This window comes from Centropristis striata, chromosome 8 (assembly GCF_030273125.1).
Source record: "Centropristis striata isolate RG_2023a ecotype Rhode Island chromosome 8, C.striata_1.0, whole genome shotgun sequence".
Taxonomy (NCBI): Eukaryota; Metazoa; Chordata; class Actinopteri; order Perciformes; family Serranidae; genus Centropristis; species Centropristis striata.
In genome coordinates, this window is record NC_081524.1 from 39,806,270 (window position 1) to 39,830,030 (window position 23,761).

General features: G+C 33.4%; 2 protein-coding genes across 2 annotated transcripts; one reads left to right on the plus strand and one right to left on the minus strand.

Moving 5' to 3' along the window:
• Nucleotides 1-8,585, plus strand: LOC131975917 (serum paraoxonase/arylesterase 2-like). Its single transcript, XM_059338743.1, has 9 exons — nt 1-406; nt 1,732-1,799; nt 2,009-2,064; nt 2,560-2,725; nt 4,688-4,811; nt 5,881-6,081; nt 6,191-6,272; nt 7,087-7,215; nt 8,163-8,585. The coding sequence occupies exons 1-9, from the start codon at nt 324-326 to the stop codon at nt 8,322-8,324; spliced, it is 1,071 nt and encodes a 356-aa protein (XP_059194726.1). The 5' UTR covers nt 1-323; the 3' UTR covers nt 8,325-8,585.
• Nucleotides 8,586-11,838: 3,253 nt separating this feature from the next.
• LOC131975914 (potassium channel subfamily K member 5-like) lies at nt 11,839-18,082 on the minus strand. Its single transcript, XM_059338737.1, has 5 exons — nt 17,861-18,082; nt 17,051-17,162; nt 14,337-14,503; nt 13,233-13,401; nt 11,839-12,680 (listed from the first exon to the last, which is right to left on the minus strand). Exons 1-5 carry the CDS (start codon nt 18,044-18,046, stop codon nt 11,959-11,961), a joined length of 1,356 nt encoding a protein of 451 aa, XP_059194720.1. The 5' UTR covers nt 18,047-18,082; the 3' UTR covers nt 11,839-11,958.
• Nucleotides 18,083-23,761: the final 5,679 nt, after the last annotated feature.

Sequence of the window (23,761 nt, forward strand, 5' to 3'; positions counted from 1 at the left end):
CATTTTTGTGTGTGATTTTTTTCTAATGTAAAGTATGTGCCGTAACACAAAAGAGGCTGGGAAACACTGGTATAGACGGACCCGCCCATAGACTGAACATAAATAACACGCTACGGAGGAGAGGATTCAACTTTTACACTTTGGAGGGTATTTTCAGGTTTTTGCGTTTTTAAGCCCCCAAAACACCGTCACCGTCTAAACGAAAGGCACTTCCGAATATCAAATATTTTGTCATTTTACCCGAAGCGTGCTGGTGTAAACCATAGACTGTAAATATAAACAGGGCCTGCTGACTGACCTTTGGCTGGCTGTCAGTCAGAAACATGGCTGCCCTGAAGAAAGTGCTTGTTGCTGCTGCTGTTGCTGCCTTTGCAGCTTTTATTGGATACCGATTTCTTCAAATAAAGTAAGTGTTTTCTATCTTTAGGAGTAAAGGTGAGAACACATGGGGGTGCAGTAGAGGTGTAGTTGTTCTGGTGTAACTGGTGGAGGTTTACTCTGCGTTGTGTCAAATTGACGCTCACACCAGATTTCCTGTTGGAGGCGATCTCCGTTTATTCTCACAGCCTGACAGATACAATTAAATTAAAAGAAACAATTTCCAGTTAGTCCTGCCCTCAACTTCAGCTCCTACACAAATGTACAAAAGTATATTACAGATTTTGACATTTAAAACAACATTTAAGCATAACGGTCAATTAATTGACATACACAGGAAAGAAATGCAGCTTACCTCTGCTATTAACAGTCATATATATGTGTATGTGTGTGTATATATATATATACAGAGGTGGAAAAAGTATTCAGATCTCTTACTTAAGTAATAGTACTAATACCACACTGTGAAATTACTCCACTACAAGTAAAAGTCCTGCATTCAAAATGTACTTAAGTGAAAGAACAAAAGTATCAGCATCAAAATGTACTTAAAGTATTAAAAGTAAAAGTACTTGTTATGCAGAATGGACCCACTTGGATTGTTTTATATATTCCAAATATATTATATTATTATTATTGATGCATTTATGTATACAGCGTTTTAATTTTCTCAAGGTAGGGCTCATATTGACTATTTAATATTCTGTTATGAGGTTTATTTAAAAAAGTGTCTAATCACCTAAATGTATTGTGTTTTTTATGTTAAACCTCGAGTGAAAAGTAACTAAAGCTGTCAGCTAAATGTAGTGGAGTAAAAAGTACAATATTTGCCTCAAAATGTAGTGAAGTAGAAGTATAAAGTGACATAAAATGGAAATACTCAAGTAAAGTACAAGTACCTCAAAATTGTACTTAAGTACAGTACTTGAGTAAAAGTACTTAGTTACTTTCCTAACTTTACTAAACGGACACACAAAAATGACATGGATTACAGGAGCTTAATGAAACACAAACACAAGCAGACTAAAGAGGATAACATGTCAGGTAAGAACTATATATACAGATTTTGGGAAATTATAATACAAGAAATCAAAACTAACTAACTATTTGCAATATTTCTGTACAATTTTATATTATATATTAGCCTTGTTACACTGGTACTTAATGTTGTCAGCTGCTGCTTACTTCAGGAAGTAAAAGATGAAGGAGATGAAGGTTTGTAGGAAGGCAAGAATGTAGAAATTCATCAGGACCCCAGCTCTGCTAGTGACACAATTATAAACTAAATAAAAAACTTGCAGGTTTTTGGTGTTTTCCTTTTAAAAGCTTTGTCATATTAAATTTCCTTTGCAGGGAAATGGCTCTCGGTTCCAGAGAAATTCCTGTGAAACACCTCAAATGTAATTATTTACAGAATATTGGTAAGCATTCTTAACTTTACGTCTGTGTTTTGGATGTTAAATGTACTTTATGGACTCTGACTGTTTCTATGTCAAATGTGAACACAGTGAGGAGACTGAAGTCCAGTTTGCTGACAGTAGGTCAAGTGTTAGCAGCGTGGCAATGTTAGGGTTGTAAAAATTGAAGATCTAAGAAGTTTTATAACCATTTTTGTTTTTGTTTTGTACAGAATATGGGGCAGAGGATATCACAATTCTAAGAGATGGACTGGCCTTTATAAGCACAGTATGTAATTAATATTTTAGGATGGTTGCATGAATCCTAACCACTGCATCAATGCTGTTTCCTTTTAATAATCCTCAAATCAAATCAAATAGTCTTTATTGTCATTATATAGTTCACTATACAATGAAATTGAAAGTGCCACTGCATAAGGTGCATAGTTATGACAATCATAACACAAAAACAACATGAGTAAAAACATATAAAAAATACCGAGCTAAACAAGGACAAAAACAAGAACAAGGACATGTGATGTAATAAATAAGCATAAAAATAAATAAATGGCTACTTAAAATGCTATAATTTATACATGAGGTAAATTGAGTGTTTTGCACATATCAATTGTATTGCACATGTCCGATATTGCACATATCCTCCATGTTAAATTATGAGTCAACAGTTTTGATTACCAGTTAGTTCATATAATTAAGAAAGTAATGACATCCATAAGTAAAATTATAGATCTGCACCAACATCTTGCATGTGTTTCCCCCTCAGGGACTGAAATATCCTGGATTGCCGTCATTCTCTGATGATCCAGGGAAAATGTACATTTTGGATCTTCTGCACCCGCAACCAACTCCAGTGGAGCTGCAGATCAAAGGAGAGCTGGACCTCGACTCCTTCAACCCACATGGCATCAGTGCATTCATCGATGAAGCAGGTAAAGTACAAACACCACGTAGAGTGTTGATTTTATGATTTTATGATTTTTTGTTTTTATTGTATTCATGCATATTTTATTTTGTGCGGGCAGTACATTTTACATTTTATTTTATTTATTTTTATCCCATTTTTAATTTATTTTATCTTATTGCATCTTACTGATCTATTGTTTACTACATCTCTTTGTATTGTGTTATGTATTTATTGTTTGTGCAGCACTTTGGAAACCTTGTGTTTGCTAAAATTGTGCTATATAAATAAAGGGGATTGGATTGAAATCAGGTGCAACATCTCGACTGTTGGAGCTGTTTTGTATATTGTGGAGAAGCTGATAAATAATTCAGATTTGATTCATAGTTCTTTATTGAGGTTGTAGGAATGCCTATTGGTTAGTAGTGACGTCATAATGTGTACTTTGTTTTAATTAAGATTATGGAGATGAGGAGAGCACACTAGTTTTTGACCGTGCTCATAATTATTATTATTATTTGGATTGCTGAAGTGTATTGTTTGTCATGCTCAAACTAAAGGTTTTCAATAAACCATAAGAAAGAAACTGTGGGATTTTTTCGGCTCAAAACACGCGTCAACTACATCCTCACGCTCCATCATTGATAAATAAATAAATAAAGTGTGCGTTTTAAAGTAAAACTAGACGGAGCCACACTAACACCTACAATAGAACAAAGAAAATCTGTGAATGTATTTATCACACTTAAGTAATTTGATATAGAGGAATAAGAAAAAGATTTTAAAAAAAATTTAAATTAAACTTTATACATATTTCATTAATGCTTTAGAATTCATAGTAATTTAATTTAGTGAACATTGCTTCCTCTTTTTTCCATCTTATTAAAACACATCTGTATCATTTTGAACAATTAGGAATCTTCAAACAAAACATGGAATCTGTAAAAAGACCAAAAAAATCCCAGTGTCTTTACTTTAAGAGCCGTCTTTAGGGCACACTGGCAGTCCCACGCTGTTGAACAATAAAGGCAAACTGTTTCAGTACATAATAAGTTAATTAGACAGTAAAGAACAGAATGGGAACCAGTAGTCAAAACCACAGATTTCCTTGAACGTATCCTTCAGATATACAGTAATCCAGTCCTTTTGTGGTACAGTAGATTGGTGATTAAGCCTCGTGTGCTTACTAGTTTCTAATTTACTGGTGACGAGGTTACCCAACATACTAACATAAAAATGAAACGCTGCATAAAAATAGATGGAGACCTCCTTCACTTGGAAGTATTTTTTATTTATATTACTTGCAGGACTTTGGAGGAGACGTATATGTTTTTATTCCATGCAATTTGTTACCTAGAAAAAAACCTTTAAGTCAGAGTGAAATCTTAATCAGTGATGTGATATTAATAACCAGAACACTGAAAGAATTGTTTTTATTAAACCATGCTGCAAGGTCTGTGTAACTGTCTCTGAAACAGTTTATATGTGCTTGTTTTGTTTATACATATTCATGGTCATTCAGGTTCCTGGTTATTAAAAGGTGATTAAAACTATAATAATTAAGATGGTTTATTAATGTGTCATAAAATGTTTGGTTAAATGTATTTCTTTTTGAGGGACTTTTAATGTGAAATGTAAGGGTCTGATTTTAGGGCATTGTGGGAAATGTGAGACCGGGTCAGTTTTGTTATGGTTCAGTTGCATTATGGGTCAGAGCAGCAGAAAAGGCTGTAGAGGAGAGACACGGTAACTTTCTGTTTATATGTTTACAATGATAATTAACAGTGAGTGGGAGTTGCATATGTTTTCAAATTTATATGTCTTTATTTATTGTAGTTTTCACGGTGTCAGCTGAAGTACAGAGAGAGAGAGAGAGAGAAGATAAAGGTTGGAGACATCTGTAAGAATCGTGGCCATTCTTTTCGTGGGACCGGTGTAGTTACAGTCTGTAAAAGAATAAAAAATAACCAACATTGCTGTTTATTTGCAGATGACTCTGTGTACCTGTTTGTTGTCAATCACCCTGAAGGCAAAAGCCAAATCGAGATCTTTCACTTTGTGGAGGAGAACACACTTGTGCACCTAAAAACCATCAGCCACCCTCTGCTCCACAGGTCTGTAATGTAACTAAGTTGTGTTTATAGATGGTTTATAAACCAATTATTAACCATTTACTACATATTTAATCTTTAAATGTTTTCAACCAAATTCTTAAATGTATATGAATCTTTTCTAAACCATTAACAAGCTTAATATGGTGTTAAAAATGTTATGAGTGCAACTTAAACTATTAATAAACTAAAAATTATAATTTAATTGTTTCTTAATGGAAAAGTAACTATAAACTTACATCAATATACCATCTATTTGCCATTTATAAATGACTTAGTTAGTTAAACATTAATACATTATGTATTTACCATTCTAAATGGCCTATATACGGCAAGGTTATTATAGTTAACGAAAACTAACGACATAACGAAAACTAGAATTGAAAAAACATTTTCGTTAACTGAAATAAAAATAAAAACTAGAGTTTTTAAAAAACGATAACTAACTAAAACTGTATTTTGTGGTTACAAAACTAACTAAAACTAACTAAAATTATAGTGAAAATTTCCTTAGTTTTCGTTTTTGTCAACTTTTTTCATTCATAATTCAGTGTTTCTATTTGAACATGCAACACATGGTGAATATGTTAACTGAGACTTGGATGTTTACACTAGAACCAAAATTCAAAACAGTTAATAACCTTATTGGGGCTGAGATGATAAACCAAAGGAAATAAAGGAAACATTTATTATGACCTCTTTGAATCTGGCACCAACATATAGCCCATTACAAAAAAACTAAAACTAACACTAAAACTAATAAAAACTGAACTAAAACTAAGCATTTTCAAAAACTAAAAAATAAACTAAAACTAGAAAACTCACTCTAAAAACTAACTAAAACTAACTGAATTTGAAAACAAAAATTCACAACAAAATTAAAACTAAAACTAATGAAAAATCCAAAACTATTATAACCTTCATATACGGTTTATAAATGATGATTAAACATTAATAAACTATCTGTTTACCATTTATAAATGATGATTATTGTAAAGTGTTACCCAATAAAGTCTCCACAGTATCACACATTCTACAGCCTCTATATTCTTTAACTCATCATGTCTTGCAGTGTGAACGACATTGTTGCAGTGGGAGTGGAGAGCTTCTACGCCACCAATGATCGCTACCATCCCAGTGATGTCATCAACCACCTGGTGACCCTCCTGGGTCTCACCTGGTGTGATGTGGTCTACTACAGTCCACAGGAAGTGAAGATGGCCGCCGGTGGCCTTCTGTCTGCTAACGGCATCAACATATCGCCTGATAAACGGTTCATCTCAATGCTTTTCACCAGTGCATGATTTTATTCAATGAATGTTTCCAATGCAATATGTCTCCTTTGATAATAAAACAATTATCCTTTTTTTTTTTTTTTACAGGCATATTTATGTTTCAGACATCATGGAGCATGATATTGAAGTTTATGAGAGAAAACCAGGCGAAACATTAGTGCATCTAAAGGTAATGAAGTACTTTCTTATTTTATACCCTCAGCAAGAAATAAATTATTGTTGTCACAGAAAAAGATACAAAGCCCTAGGCTTACCTAATAAAGTTGCCGGTGAGTGTATTATACGGGTCTGGGCAGACTTTGTTTGGTTTCCAGTTTTTTATGCTAAGCTACGCTAACCAGTTGCTGCCTGTAGCTTCATATTTGATATACGGATATGTGATGGTGCTTATCAATCTTCTCATCTAACTATCAGCTAGAAATCACAAGGTTATTTTCCAAAATGTCAAAATATTTGTTTCAATATTTGATTTGATAAATCTTTATTGTCCCTGAGGGGCAATTTGTTCTGCATTCAGTAGTTAAAAATGTCACACAACAAACACATAATCATAATAAATACAAAACACAGAACATAAAAACATTAAAGCATAAAAGCATATGGGAGACGTCATGGAATATAATCATTTACATTGCTACCCTAGTTTGTTTAGGAAGCCAACAGCTGAGGGAACAAATGATTTTAGGTATCTGTTTGTTTTGGCCCTCTTCCTGTATTAGTGGCTCTGACTTGGTAAATATTGCCAATGTGTTCCAGGTCAATGAGGTTACCGAACCAACAGATCATTCCAAATGTTAAAATTGACTCAATAAAAGATGAATAAAACATTTTTAAAATCGATCTGTCGACATTAAAACTCCTCAGCTTCCCATTTCGGTGCTTTTTCCTAAAAACAATACATGCTGTACATGCCCTACTCTGCACTTTTTCTTTTCTAGAGAACAAATAATTATCAGTATATTGTCTGTAATGTTTCCATCCAGTCTGTAGCTGTTGGGTCACTCTGTGATAACATCGAGGTGGACTCCAGGACAGGAGACGTCTGGCTGGGCTGTCATCCAAACGGGATGAAGGTGGGAACATATAACCCTGAAGATCCACCTGGCTCAGAGGTACCTGTTCTTTGTTGTTGTTATATATAATACACTACTGGTCAAAAGTTTTAGAACACACCAACTTTTCCAGAATTTAATTGAAAATGATGCAGTTTAATGTCTCAGTGTACTCTGAAATTAATGCACATTTGCAACATTTAAAATTCTTTATTGAGCATGATAGTGTTTTGAAAGTAAAAAAAAAGATTCAAAATCACATTTTATGTTGGACTAAAGGACTAAAAAAAGACACAAAATCACCAAAAAGTGAAACAAAATGACAAAAAAGACACCAAAAGACACAAAATGACCAGAAAAAGACACAAAATGACAAAAAAAAGACACAAAATGACAAAAAAAAGACACAAAATGACTAAAAAAAGACACAAAATGACTAAAAAAAGACACCAAAAGACACTAAATGACAAAAAAAGACACAAAATGACTAAAAAAAGACACAAAATGACAAAAAAAGACACCAAAAGACACTAAATGACTAAAAAAAGACACAAAATGACTAAAAAAAGAAACAAAATGACAAAAAAGACACCAAAATGACAAAAAAGACACCAAAAGACACAAAATGACTAAAAAAAGACACAAAATGACCAAAAAAAGACACAAAATGACTTTCAAAGACATGAAAAGAATTCAAAAATGGACAAAATAGCCCAAGACTCCATAGAGTTAAGTTGTTAACCCATTTCTTGTTCCCTGAAAAAGGCCTACTTGTATAATTCTGAAATGTACATTATTTTCCAGTTTTGGTTAAGCTTACCTTTTTTTATTTACCTCTGGCAGTTCACCACTTACCTTTGGACCCTTTCAAGCTGTTCATTTGACTTGAACTGCTTGAATTTCAATAAAAAACTGGAAAAATTGGGGTGTTCTAAATCTTTTGACCGGTAGTGTATATATCAGCAGTGTTTGAATATGTCTCATCAGTTTCTAACTGCTTCCTCCAGATCATCCGGATCAGGAACGTCGAGTCGGAGCAGCCGGAGGTCAGCGTGGCGTTCGCTGATGACGGCCGTGTGCTCATGGCGTCCACGGTAGCTGCTCCCTATGAGGGCAAGCTGCTGATTGGCTCTATTTTCCACAAAGCGCTGTACTGTCATTTGAAATAATCTGTGAATTCTGTATCTTTGTTTAAGAATTGTAATCTTGTAAGGAATGATTTGAATGGATATGGGACAGAAAATGAATAAAATAATGATTCACCATTTGCAAAAGAGGAGTAATAATAGTTGACCTGATACAGACTCTGGCTCATTCTGGAAACCGTTTTACATTCATTTATTTAATTTCATGTCAGTTTCACAAAATGCAGTTTGTTACCTGATGGAAACAGTATTTCTAATATTTTCACATAAAACTCCTTCTCACAACACAGCTTTATTATTTACACAATTTTTTTATAAGAAATTATTTGGATGGACATGGGACAAAAATAATAATAAAATATTGATTCACCATTTGCAAAAGAGGAGTCTTTTTTTTTTTTTTACCTGGTACAGACACTGGCTCATTCTGGAAACCAATTCTTATTCAACACATAACACGCAATAGAAAACAAGGAGATGCAGTAACAATTATTCTCAATTTAACAATTAACTAAAAGATATAAGTACATCAAGAACACATTAAAAATAAAATGACTAAAGGAAATAATTCAAAATAAATTTAAAAAAGAGAGAGATTCAATTCAACTTTATTTATAGAGAGCATTTCATGCACAAGGCAGACTCAATGTGCTTCACAATGTATACACATAATTACAGTTAAAAAAACAACAAAAAACACAGAAAAACAAACAAAAATCTATTACAAATGAATTGAAGAGTGCAGGTATATGCCCATCTATCAACAAACCTGTCCATTTTCATAAATTTCATAATCTTGCTGTGATGGTATAGACATTTTTTACCTTTATTCTATGCTTGGGGGATCAGGTTTCAGGCAGGAGGCTGTTATTGTCTTTTTGGTTATTAAAGCCACAATCCTCAATAAGTAAATTAATCCTTGATCGGTTATTTAAATTAATGCCCAAGATCTGCTCAACCTCAACATGAACATCCTCCCAAAACTTCTGCAGCTTTAGGCCCAAAACATATGTGTGAAGTCCTCTATTAATCCACAACCTCTCCAACACAGTTCAGATGTATTGCTACATTTTGACGTAATAACTGGAGTGTTAAAATATTTCATCTTCACCTTCAGTCAGACTCCCTCCACTGTGGGCTGCTTGTTTCTTTATGTCCTGCTTTGAAGGTTTTCTCCAATTTTTTTTGATATTATATTTATTTGTAGTTCCCATTTTTCCTCAACATCCATGTTGTTATCACTACCTTCATGTTGTCGTGCTTTATTGAAAGAAAATTAATTAGGTGAACATTGTTTCCTCTTTTTCTTACACATCTGTATAATTTTGAACAATTAGGAAACTTAAAACAAAATGTGAAATCTGTAAAATAACTTCTTTTTTTAAATTCAGCTGTTACACAAGACGTATGACAAGTAAGATGCTGTATCAATTGTCTGAAACCACAATATACCACACTATTTTTTAACTTATAGATTGGAAATAATGTTGCTGTTCTTCCACATTAACATTTAAACACTGACAGGAAACTATAACCTGTTTTTAGTGACGTGTAAACTTTAACACTGGAAGTTTTGGTCCAAATTATGCAAAAATTAGCTTGAAAAGACCAAAAAAGTTCCAGTTTCTTTATTTTAAGAGCCGTCTTTAGGGCACTATGCTGTGTTCTGTTGAACAATAAAGGCAAAATGTTACAGTACATAATAAGCCAGTTAATTATAGTAAAGAACAGAATGGAAACCAGTAGTTAAAACCACAGATTTCCTTAAACGTACCTGGAAAAGAATTTGTTGACTCATGCAGTAAAGCCCTTCAGATGTCCAGTAATCTGGTGCTTTGTGGTGCAGTAGATTGGTGATTAAGCCTCGTGTGCTAAACTAGTTTCTAATTTACTGGTGACGAGGTTACCCAACATGCTAACATAAAAATTAAAAACTACATAAAAATAGATGGAGACTTGCCTTCACATGTGCAAGTAGAAATCTGGGTTTTATTTATAGTACTTGCAGGACTTGCAGGATTTTTTAATGCAGTTTGTTACCTAGAATAAAAAATAATGGACTGAAACTATAATTTGAACTATACTTTGAATTGATTTTACTCTGCAAAGAAAAGAAAAAAAACCAACATCTGAGAAACACTTGTATACATGGTTGCTTATTTTCCTGAGCAGTTACAAGGTACAAATTGGTTTAACCCTTTATCAGGCAAAGAACTATATTTGGTAACTTCAGGTAATATTTTGAGAAAAAAGTTGCAAATTTACTAGATTAAAGTGGTAAACCTACAAGAAAAAAGTCGCAGATTTAAGAGATTTAAAGTGGCAAATCTGCGCGAAAAAAAGTTGCAGATTTACGAGAAAAAAGTGGGAAAAAAGCAACTTTTTTTCTCACAGATTCACCACTAAACTAAACTAAACTTAACACCAAACTTTGTCTTTAATGTATTCACATTCGGGAATTACCTCTCTATATGGTAGATATTATTGGTAGTGTTGGAGTCATTTAACAGCCAGTCCCATGGGGGTTAAAACTGTCTTCACACATAGAGGGGATTTGAGTCGCAGAAAATAAAAAATGTAATCCAGTGTTACTACTCTCATCATTATCAGACTCCCTGTTAACTCTTTACTACAGCCATATCACAGCTGATCATCCAGCATGTCCCACTGCTGCTGCTGCTTCACCTGAAAAGACTTCAACTGGACAAACAGCTTTTATTGTGAAGCATCTACAGGAAACACTTTGTTCTTGTTCCAGAGGTTAACACTGACTGTAATATGCATCTTCCAAATAAGACAATGGTCACTTTCTGTGTCACGAAAAATCAGAGTATACGTAACCAGTAGTGTGATAGTTATAATCAGAACCAAGGTTATAATAGTTTTGGATTTTTCATTAGTTTTAGTTTTAATTTCGTTGTGAATTTTTGTTTTCAAATTCAGTTAGTTTTAGTTAGTTTTCAGAGTGAGTTTGCTGGTTTTAGTTTAGTTTTTATTTTTTGAAAACGCTTAGTTTTAGTTTAGTTTTTATAACGTCGTAATTCATATAAAGTTGATATAAAGTATCAAAAGGCTTCTATAGTGGCTGACAGGGCACAAGGTTTGTTAAAGTTTGTTTTCTTCTGTCATATATATTAGTGGCTATATTTGTTGTCTTAACTATAGTAAAAGTGCTTGTTAGCTCAAGTGCTAATGCTAATGTTTGTTATTGTTTTCCACCTCGTAGCTCTTACGGTGGATTCACAAGGTGACCAAGGAATTTATTAACTTGTTAATTGTTATTTTATTAACTTTTTAGGTGTTTAATAGGTGTTTTTGACTAAAGGTAACTCGGGTAACTTATACGTAAATCGCCTTCAAAATAAAAGCACTGCGGTTGTATTGATTTCTACTTTCTTGGTGACCTCATGCGGGCCGGACAAGGACAGCCAACGGGCCGGATGTGGCCCGCGGGCCGCACAATGCCCAGGTCTGGTTGACCTGATACATACTCTGGCTCATTCTGAAAACCGTTTTACATTCATTTATTAATTTCATGTCAGTTTCACTAAATGCAGTTTGTTACCTGATAGAAACAGTATTTCTAATATTTTCACATAAAACTCCTTCACACAACACAGCTTTATTATTTACACAATTCTTTGATAAGAAAGATCTTTTATCCTTTTTCATCTTTATCCGTTAACAAATCTTCCTCGACTACTTTGGATATTTTAAACCTTGACCCTCCTCCACCTCCTCCTCCACCAGGACACGGCACGCTCTCCTCTTCTGCAGCGTCTCCAGGAGGAACGGAGATGATGATCCCTCCAGCCTCTGGAGCAAACACACAGCTGTCCTTGTTCTCAGGATCCGTCCTCACACATTCTGCAGACACAGAGACTCCGTTGCTCTCTTCGACTAGAGGACGCACCTTGTGCTGCTGTTTGTCCTCAGCAGGTTTTGCATTGATGAACACTTCACTGATGCTCAGCATGCGTCTGTGTTTAGGAGATCGGTCCAGCGTCTGGATGTTGGTGGCCAGGATGTCGCTGCAGCTCTTGGAGCGATTTATATTCTCTGCAGACTTTATTGCAGTTTCCCTCGTGGTTCCGATCTCCATGATGACGGTGCTGTAGTCTTCCTCCTTGTCCGATAGGAACTTGAAGATGTCGATAACAGACGGCTTTATGTCCGGTTTTGGCTTCTCCTCAACAGGCTCGGGTTCCTCGTTGTAGAACTGTCTGTGCCTGTGTCTTCTTTTCTTAAAAACCTTGTGAGCTTCCACGACCATGTGGACGTTCCAGCTGAAGAACAGGGACAGCCAGGCCAGGCCCATGTAGATCCATAACTCTGCAAACACCCTGTAGAGTCGGGGGTAGTCCATGTTTGGATTCACACCTGAAACCAGAGTTGATTGAGGTTTTAACAAATCATTAAATGAAGAAAAAGAACCACAAATTACTGTAATGTGATCAATTTATAACGATGAACAATGGAACAATTCTAACCTTTTTTTTGTTCAAACAATATCTCATTGTACACAAAAGGAACAGCACTGGATGTTTTATAAAACTAACCATTGACTTCTTTTTTTATGGATAATGAGTCATTAATTATTACATTCTAGATGGCAAACACACTCGGAGAGAAAGATTTAAGATTTTGCACCTACATTAAACCATCTACAGACAGAGTTAACTATGTTCCATCAAAATTCATCAAGTCCAGGCTGTCTTTGTACAATTTTTTTTTTATTTGATCATTTTTAATGTTACTTGAATCATTACACTTTTATGTTAATTGTTAAAACGTTGTGATTGAGATTTTTGATCTCAAGAGACAAACTTATTTAAATAAATGCTACATTAATCAAATATACAAAAAATTGGTATTTATCTATTAATGGATTATACTACCAAATGACCTCATGATGCTGTAAATGAAACCTACCTGCCACATAATCTCCAAAGCCAACTGTTGTGAGTGTGATGAAGGAGAAGTAGAGGCCCTCCAGGTAGCTCCATCCTTCAATAGACATGAAGACGAAAGGTGGGATCACCAGGTGCACCACCAGCCCCCACAGCAGGAACAAGGCCGTGCATGTTAACTGGACATTTTTCTAACAGGAGGGAGAAAAAGAAGCACATAACATCTTTATGTGATATTTAAATATTTTTTTTGGTAACACTTTACAATAACCATCATTTATAAATGGTAATTAGATAGTTTATTAATGTAAGTTTATAGTTACTTTACCATTAAAAAACAATTCATTACTAATTAATTATGTTTATTGATTTATATAGCTTTAAGAAAATGGTTGTAAACATCTATAAAGATTAAATATGTAGACTTAATTGTAGTACTTTGAAAATTGTTAATATTTGGTTTATTAACAATCTATAAACATAACTTAGATGGTTATTGTAAAGTGTTACCCTTTTTTTTTTAAGCAATTTATTTATTAACATTTTTTCATACAGTTTACAGCATCAATAATGGCAGTAGAACTTCAAATTCCACCCAAACCCACCCCCCTCCCAAATCAGGCCCCAAAGGCCAACTCTTGCCTTAATCCCTAATAATAATAATAATAATGAAAAATAAATAAATAAAATAATAATAACAAAAAAAAAGGATAATAATAACAGTAATAGTAAAGTAGATGATAGATAAATACAATACAGAAGTAAATAATAGAAAAATAAATTAAAACCATAAAAATTATTTAAAAAAAGTTCAAAGCACAGTAAATTACATTCAACAAAGGTCATGATATTGGCTTGATCTTACAGGTAACAACCAACAACTACCGCTACACCATTGACAGTACTCAACTAGTTACCTCCAGATATGTTTTAAAGTCACTCCAGCATTTTTCAAAAAGATGGGGTTTCTTTTTCACATTGAACATCATTTTTTCAGAGGCCATGTATGATGCAACTTCCTTTAGCCACATTGAGACAGTGGGTGGACTGATATTTAAATATCTTAATGGAGCTTTATTACAGTATTCAGATGAACTCTAACCCCAGTTTACAGTCAGATTCTTACCACTGAAACTCCTTTTCGGATCAGAACCTGGGACAGACGTTTGGCCCGGTCTCCAAAGAAGGAGCCCAGCGTGCTGATCCAGACCAGACACAGAGGGATCCCACACAGACCGTACAGGATGCAGAACACACGGCCCCCTTTGGTCTTAGGAGCAACATTACCGTAACCTGCAGAGAAATTCAAGTCAAGTCAAGTCAAAGTTTATTTATAGACATTTAAAAACAACCTCAGTTGACCAAAGTGCTGTACAGTTATTAAAATAGAATAAATCATACACAACTGGGTATAAATAAAACCAATAAAAGAATAAAATACTAAAAACAGTAAAAACAATAAAATAAAATAGTAATAAAAACTCAATCCAAAACAGAGTTAGAGATACAAAAGACAAATAAAAGGGTAAAAAAGTAAAAAAGAAAGCCAAGGATTCTTGCCTAGCTGGGACTGAACGCCAAGGAGAATAACGGTTAGTTTTATAAAACCTAAAAAAACCTTAAAAAAAATATTACCACACAGCACTGAAGGTTTTATAAAACTAACCGTTGACTTCTTTTTTTATGGATAATGAGTAGAGGTGCACCGATCGATCGGCCGGCCGTTCAATCGGCACCGATTTCCTTAATTTTGCGGGATCGGTGATCGGCCAATTCTTTTACATCAAACCGATCTTATCTAGCGATCTTATCTACCTCCACAAAGGTCTATTTGCTATTTATTTTAACATTTGAATAGCCACAAAGCTGCTGCATTTGGGCATTTGTTCTTGTTGTACTAAACAAAACCAAAAACTCAGGACACTTTATTTATGGTTGCAGTTCTTTTATTAGTTTGTCCTGTAAATTGTTGCTATTTATTTTAAGTTCAATATTTTATGAACTACCTCAGACATTGGGATTTCCTTTATTTGTTAAAGAAAAATCCTTATGTGTTATTGTTTTTCAATAAAATAAGATTCAAACATTGAAGGTGTATGCTGTGAGTTATAAAAAAATCGGTATCATTATGCTTTCATGTTAATTGTTAAAACTTTGTGATTGAGATTTTTTATCTCATGAGACAAACTTGTTTAAATAAATGCTACATTTATCAAATATACAAAAAATTGGTATTTATCTATTTATGGATTATACTACCAATGGAGGCCCTCAAATGTAAAGTTATTGACGTTTGTAATTAATTCATTGATGCTGGGGGTTTCCCAATTTTCTAAGAAATACAAGAAACCTGTAAAAAGTTTATCGTGTTTTTTTCTTTTTCTGTCTTTAAGGAATGGCATGAATAGTAGTCTCATTAATAAAAAAATTAAAATAAAATAATATGATATATTTATATTATTTTTTAATATAATGTAAAATTATATTAACTTATAATTATATATAATATAAGAATTGGAAATAATTAATTATTTTGTGACCTAAAATAAACCCAATAAAACCCAAATAAATAAAAAAATAACTAAATTGTGTAATAAATTACAAAACATTTTATATTTATTTTTTGTGACCGAAATAATTAAAAATAATAACAAAATTGTGAAATAGATTAAGAAACATTTTATATTCATTATTTTGTGAACTTAATTAAAAATAATAATTACTCAATTGTGTAATAAATTATAAAACATTTAACATGTATTATTTGGTGACCTAAATTATTAAAACAATAACTAAATAGTGTAATAAATTACAAAGCATTTTATATTTCTTATTTTGTGATTTACATAATTAAAATAATGATAATAGCTAATTTATAATATATTTTTTGATTATTATTGGTCATGTTACATTAAACTGCAGTGAGTTAAATCCATTAAAATAAAGCTTACAAGCAGTGGCGGTTCTACACAATTAATAATAAAATGATCAATTTATAACGATGAACAATGGAACAATTCTAACCTTTATTTTGTTCAAACAATATCTCATTGTACACAAAAGGAACCCATATATATATATATATATATATATATGTGTGTGTGTGTGTATATATATATATATGTGTGTGTATATATATGTGTGTATATATATATATACACACACACACACATATATATATACATATGTGTATATATATGTATATATATGTGTATATATGTGTGTGTATATATATACATATATACACATATATGTATACATATACATATATACATATGTGTATATATGTATGTATATATATATATGTGTGTATATATATGTGTGTGTGTGTGTGTGTGTATATATATGTGTATATATATATATACACACACACACATATATACATATGTGTATATATCTGTATATATATGTATATGTGTATATATGTATATATATATGTATATGTGTATATATATATATGTATATGTGTATATATATATGTGTATATATGTATGTATATATATATATATGTATATATATATATATATACATATATATAAAGATCATTCTGACTGTACTAAACTTTCAAAATAAAAAAAGTGATTGTGCACAAAAATGAGAAAATGTCATTGTCATACAAAAAAACTGTTATTGTTGGTCATTATTTAAATCAATGTATTTGTATCTTCCAAATATACTTAAATGAGATGTTTAAATGAGCTAAAATAAAGACTTTAAATGCTTAAATATCATCTTTGCCATTTTTTAATGTGCCCCTCTGATTAAACACTGGCCCCTCCTTGGCCCCCACAGTAAAACAAGGATTATATTATTGCCCAATACTGCTGACGTCATACAGACCTATAGTGGTGACGATGGTGGCAGCAAAGATGACGGAGTTGGCCCAGTCCCAGGAGTTGCGCTGTTTCTCCCCGGTGATGATCACACCTTGGCCCGCAGCGTCAGACACTATCTGAGAGTGTTCAGGTAGTAAAGAGTCAATAAACTCATTCACAAACTACTACAACTCCTGCTACTACTGGCCCTGAACAACACCAATAACAAACTAGAGTTTATTGCGGCTTATTTTAATTTATTTATTTATGATCTCCACATCCCGACCTGCAGCCATTAAAGTGACACACCTTGCGTAAACATTCACATATTTGAGGTTGGAGACATGCACCTTCACGCTCAGGACTCCATGTGCTGTTCAAATCAAGTCAGCGACTTCACAGCGTTATAACAAACATGAATATTAGCTGCAACAAACAACAAACAAACACATTTCTGCCGTTTCCTTGTCACCTGATCTGCTGTAGCCAGATTGATGGTTGCTTGTTGCCTATTTTTAACCAGGAAAAACAGGTTCTGTGTCCTGACATGTAGAGGCGACAAGCTTCCCTTTTTCATAGTGTGAGGACTCTAATTTACTATAGAAATACAGTATAATTAAGCTCTTCACTTGTTGTTGGGTTTTTAAACTTAATTAGCCTATTTATAGGCCTATATAATAACTTTAGGAAAGTTGAAGGGAGCGCTTGGTTTATCAATCACCGCAAAGTTACACAATCTACAATCATTTAGCTAAGTTAACTTCTCTAGGTACACACCTTTATTTCTCTAACAGACATTTTATTGTTTGTAATTAAATTAGACAGTGATCCTTACCTTTATAATGTCCTCCAGACTTTCCTTTGTTAAGCAGGCATGGTTCTTCAGAATGATTTCCTTCTGTAGGACATATTCCTCTGTGGCTGATTTCCAGTTTGGCTCTTCGAGGATTTGAAATATCGCGGCCCCGACCGACAGGTAGAAAATAATACATGAAGTTAAAAACGGACCCTTATCAGCCATATTAAAGTCATAACTTCAGTCTTTACTAGCCGAGCAGCTCTTATTCCGCCGGAGCTCTGTGTTATCCGAGCCGATCTGCTTTCTTCCTGCTGAAACATAAAGAGGCTGCAGCTCTGACGGCTGATACTCACATCCATTGTTCACACTAATCAATGTTTTTAAGTCTCGTTTATTATCATCCAGTTATTGATTTATTAATAAAAAACAAAGGGAAGAGTTTTGTAGAAAAACACTTTTAACTGAACTTTAAAAAATGGCCTTATAGTCTCAGAATGTCTCAAAAGTATCACATAGCTGACATTTATATATATATAAATAAATATATTTATATACACAATATTCTTTCCTTATGTTATAAAATATGTAGGCCTATGTGTACTGCATATGCAAATATATCTTTTGCATGAAGTAATTATAGAAAAAGTCGACAGGGGGCAACATGCCATCAGGAGGACTCATGCAGTGGTGTACATTTACTCAAGTACTGTACTTAAGTACAATTTTGAGGTACTTATACTTTACTTGAGTGTTTCTATTTTCTGTAAATTTATACTTCTACTTCACTACATTTAGCTGACAGCTTTAGTTACTTTTCAGGTCGAGATTCAACATAAAACATATGATCAATTTAAGGTGATTGGACTTTTTTTTATTTTATCAAATCTAATAACAGTATATTAAGTACTTAAATGAGCCATATCTTTGCAAAATTAAAACCCTGCTTACATAAAATCATCAATACAAATAATGTAATAAGATATTTAGAATTAGTGGTGGAATGTAACTAAGTACATTTACTCAAGTACTGTACTTAAGTACAATTTTAATGTACTTGTACTTTACTTGAGTATTTCCATTTTATGTAACTTTATACTTCTACTTCACTACATTTTGAGGCAAATATTGTACTTTTTACTCCACTACATTTAGCTGACAGCTTTAGTTACTTTTCAGGTTGAGATTTAACATGAAAAACGTGATAAATGTAAAGTGATAAGACCTTTTTTTAAAAAATAAAATAAAAAACCTCATAACAGTATATTTAGTTACTTTAGTTACTTTTCGGGTCGAGATTTAACATAAAACACGATCAGTTTAAAATGATTAGATATTGTTTTAAATTAAACCTCATAACAGTATATTAAGTAGTTTTTCTCTCATTACAAATTAAAACGCTGCTGACATAAATGCAATGATACAAATAATCTAATAAGATATTTAGAATATATAAAACAATCTGAGTGGGACCATTCGGCATAACAAGTACTTTTACTTTTGATACTTTAAGTACATTTTGATGCTGATACTTTTGTACTTTTACTTCAGTAAGTTTTGCATGCGGGACTTTTACTTGTAGTGGAGTAATTTCATAGTGTTGTATTAGCAGTGGTGGGAAGTAACTAAGTACATTTACTCAAGTACTGTACTTAAGTACAATTTTGAGGTACTTGTACTTTAGTTGAGTATTTCCATTTTATGTAACTTTATACTTTTACTCCACTACATTTAGAAGCACATATTGTACTTTTTACTCCACTACATTTAGCTGACAGCTTTAGTTACTTTTCAGATTCAACATGAAAAAAATACCATATATTTAATATGATTACACATTTATAAAACATAACAGTGTATTAAGTAGTTAACATTAGTTCTATCTGGACAACATTAAAATGCTACTTACTATATAAATGCATCAATATAAATAATCTTATAATATATTTAGAACATATAAAACAATCTGAGTGGGTCCATTCGGCATAACGAGTACTTTGACTTTTGATACTTTAAGTACATTTTGATGCTGATACTTTTGTACTATTACTTCAGTAAGTTTTGAATGCAGGACTTTTACTTGTAGTGGAGTAATTTCATAGTGTGGTATTAGTACTTTTACTTAAGTACGGGATCTGAATACTTCTTCCACCACTGGACTGATGCATCATGTGTCTGGTATGAAGTGACGTGCGCTGCTTTGACAGTTGCTCTTATCTTTATTTAAGTCAAGTGTTAGCTGGGTGGATCCTGGCTGCTCTCTGAGATAATGACAGAGTGTTTTCCTCAGTGAGAGAATAAACTGCATGTGGACGTTGAATTTATTAAGTAGGCTACTATTTATCTAGAACAGGTGGTAGACAGATAAATGAATAAATGGGGAGTGTAGGAGTTTGGCCCATAGAGGGAACTAAAGGATCACATTTGGGTTGCCAGGTTGGCAACAAAAAAATGGATACTGGGCATTATGCTTCTGGGTTTATCCAATGTACACATATAAATACTCTCAAACATCAAATATTCACTTATGATTTTAGTAACACGTTAATCTGGGTTAGGGGTTTTGATCATTTTAAATAGCTCCAAAAAGCTTTATTTTAATTTTAATTGTTATGGCCTATGTATAATTCCAAACGGGAGTAAAAGAGCAATATTTAAAAAATATTTCATGAGTTACATACACTACCGGTCAAAAGTTTTAGAACACCCCAATTTTTCCAGTTTTTTATTGAAATTCAAGCAGTTCAAGTCAAATGAACAGCTTGAAAGGGTCCAAAGGTAAGTGGTGAACTGCCAGAGGTAAATAAAAAAAGGTAAGCTTAACCAAAACTGGAAAATAATGTACATTTCAGAATTATACAAGTAGGCCTTTTTCAGGGAACAAGAAATGGGTTAACAACTTAACTCTATGGAGTCTTGGGCTATTTTGTCCATTTTTGAATTCTTTTCATGTCTTTGTAAGTCATTTTGTGTCTTTTTTTGGTCATTTTGTGTCTTTTTTTTTGTCATTTTGTGTCTTTTTTTAGTCCTTTAGTCCAACATAAAATGTGATTTTTAATCTTTTTTTTACTTTCAAAACACTATCATGCTCAATAAAGAATTTTAAATGTTGCAAATGTGCATTAATTTCAGAGTACACTGAGACATTAAACTGCACCATTTTCAATTAAATTCTGGAAAAGTTGGTGTGTTCTAAAACTTTTGACCAGTAGTGTATATTCTGAAGCGCAGTATAAGAAGCTTAAATTAGATATTTCATGAAGAACAGTGATCAAAATCTGAGAAGACTTTCAGATACCTCCCAGTTATTGGTGTTAATCTGGCACCTGGTGCTCATTTTCTTAAATGTCTGACAAACCCTATTTAACTGGCAGCTTTTCTTTCCAGTTTTCACTGATTTTGAAGTGATTGAAAGCCTCCGGCAGCAGGTTGTCCAGATGGTTGCCTAAGGCAGTAGTTCTCAACCTTTTTGAGTCGCGACCCCAAATTTAACATACATGTTGTCCGCGACCCCCGATCACTGAACACAATCTCACACGCACAGTTCAGATCAGACAAACTCAGTTGATATGGCAAACTTTGGACAAATAATGAAGCAGACAACAACTTAAACATCTCTCTGTCTGTGCATTTATATATTTTTTATATTTTATTGTTACTTTTAATCTAAGTGCTTTGCTATCAGTCTAAAGGTCCATTCTGACCTCCTGAGTGTGTAACAGTCAGCTTCAAGCCAGAGACTCCTTGGAGTAGTAACTTGGTACTTTGGGATTTGTCAGAAAAGACACAAAATTACCCAAAAAAGAATCAAATTGACCAAAAATTACATGAAATTAAGCAAAAAAGGACTCAAATTGACCAAAAAATGACCACAAAAAGACACAAAATGGCCCAAAAAAGACACAAAATGACCAAAAAAAGGAAACAAAATGACCAAAAAAAAGACACAAAATGGCCCAAAAAAGAAACAAAATGACCAAAAAAGACACAATATTAAAAAAAAGACACAAAATGACCGCAAAATGACCAAAAAAGACACAAAAAGACACAAAATTACCAAAAAAACCCCCCACAAAATTACCAAAAAAGACACAAAATGACTAAAAAAACACAAAATGGGCAAAAAAAAACCCATTGAATGACCAAAAAGACTAAAACACATGAACACTTTAACACAGTGGAGACAGAGCTGACTTCCAAAATGATCTGGCGACCCCCAGAAATCATCTCGCGACCCCAATTGGGTCCCGACCCCAAGGTTGAGAATAGCTCAACCTTGGGGTCAACCTAAATAGCTATTTATTTAATAAATATTAAATATAAGTATAAAAATATAAGTATAAGTTCATAAAATTAATTTTATATTCAGTAGGCTATTCAATTTAATTCTCCTAAAAACCCAGAGTCGTCCCCCCCCCCCCCCCCCCCCCCCCCATACCAGGATGGTTGGACCCAACCTGTCGTATGCCACCTAGCATCACCTGTCAATCACTGAAAACTCGAAGTTTATAGTTTTAAATGGTTATATTCTCACTGTTTTTACTACATTAGTTTGAATCACTACATTTTAGTGATGAGAAATATTTGCAATAAATTCAGTCATGGATTATTAACATTTAACATGTCTGTTTTTTTTAATGTTTGAATTTTGTATGTGTTTATCAGTTCTAAAGTTTAATGAATCAGACACTGATGGCACAAAGTGCCTCTAGAGTGGGGAAACAAGAGGAAGTGCCTTATTGGCTGCCCTTTACACGTGCAAAAAATGATTTGGTGCCCTCTAGGGTGCCCCTTCATACAATAAATTACGATGATCTGCCTTCTAGAGCAAGAAAATTCAATAATGTGCCCTAATGAGTGCCCTTCTAGTGCCCTTTTTCCTGTTTGGTGCCTCCGTGGTTGAAAAAGCGCGCGAAAGTGCCTCTAGAGTGGTGAAAATGAGAGAAAGTGCCTTATTGGCTGCCCTTTACACATGAAAAAACTTACAGATTGCCCTCTAGGGTGCCCCTTTATACTATAAATTATGATGATGTGCCCTCTAGAGATTATATAATACAGTATCACCCAACTGTGAATAATGTTATGTGAGATGTTTGCTCTCATTTAGCTCTCAAAGTGCACAAAATACATGCATTTTACTTAAAAATGTACAAATTTTCCCTAGATGGTTTGGTTCGATACTTTTAATTTGTCAGTACCATATCATTAATTACTTTGATTTAGATCTCCTTTTAACTTAATGCTAATATTTCATCATACATGATGCATCAGAGCTTTTTGCGTGCTGGTGGTGCCCCATGTTGTGCAGAATGTGCCCTTTTTATTTTTTCGCCCTTATAACAGTCTGAGTCCGCCACTGGAACCACTGTTGTAGAATATTTCATCTTTGCAACGCCACAAACTCATTCAAGTCCCCCAGGAAGGCTGGTCGTCAACGAAAGACAAATGCATGAGAGGTTTGGTCACTGCATCTTTACAATGAATGAATAAGTTATTCATTTTAGTTTAAAAAAAAAAAGAAAGTTGTATCAAAATTGTTTTTATTTCCAAGTAGGTTTTCACGTACAAAAAAATTGCTGTGGTGTATTTTTTGCAAAAGAACAAAGTACTAAATGTGAATATATATTAAGGAAACAAGTACTTTAAGTCAAAGAACAACAGCACAAGTAGAAACATGAAGAATAGAAAAAGTCAGCATGCAAACAGTAATTATCACACCAGAAACCAGAGAAAAAGGATCAACAGACCTAGGCGGCCTTATGTGAGCTTTTTCTTTTTTGTATTGTCGAAATGCATTCATGAAATGGCTAGACTACTGCACTCCCTCACATGAGAAAAGTAAGTTAGTAATTATAATCAAATTCAATTCCCATAAAACTGTTAAGAGCAAGGATTATATCAGTGCCCAGTACAAACTTATAATGGTGACAATGGCGGCAG

What these genes read in the sequence shown, in the direction of transcription:
- LOC131975914 (XM_059338737.1), bottom strand. Translation starts at nt 18,046, where the DNA reads ATGGCTGATAAGGGTCCGTTTTTAACTTCATGTATTATTTTCTACCTG. An exon ending in GTCTGGAGGACATTATAAAG is followed by an intron (nt 17,163 to 17,860) that starts GTAAGGATCACT and finishes GAACACTCTCAG; the next exon opens with ATAGTGTCTGACGCTGCGGG. An exon ending in CTTTGGAGATTATGTGGCAG is followed by an intron (nt 12,681 to 13,232) that starts GTAGGTTTCATT and finishes CTCTGGTTTCAG; the next exon opens with GTGTGAATCCAAACATGGAC.
- LOC131975917 (XM_059338743.1), top strand. Translation starts at nt 324, where the DNA reads ATGGCTGCCCTGAAGAAAGTGCTTGTTGCTGCTGCTGTTGCTGCCTTT. An exon ending in TAATTATTTACAGAATATTG is followed by an intron (nt 1,800 to 2,008) that starts GTAAGCATTCTT and finishes TGTTTTGTACAG; the next exon opens with AATATGGGGCAGAGGATATC. An exon ending in AACATATCGCCTGATAAACG is followed by an intron (nt 6,082 to 6,190) that starts GTTCATCTCAAT and finishes TTTTTTTTACAG; the next exon opens with GCATATTTATGTTTCAGACA.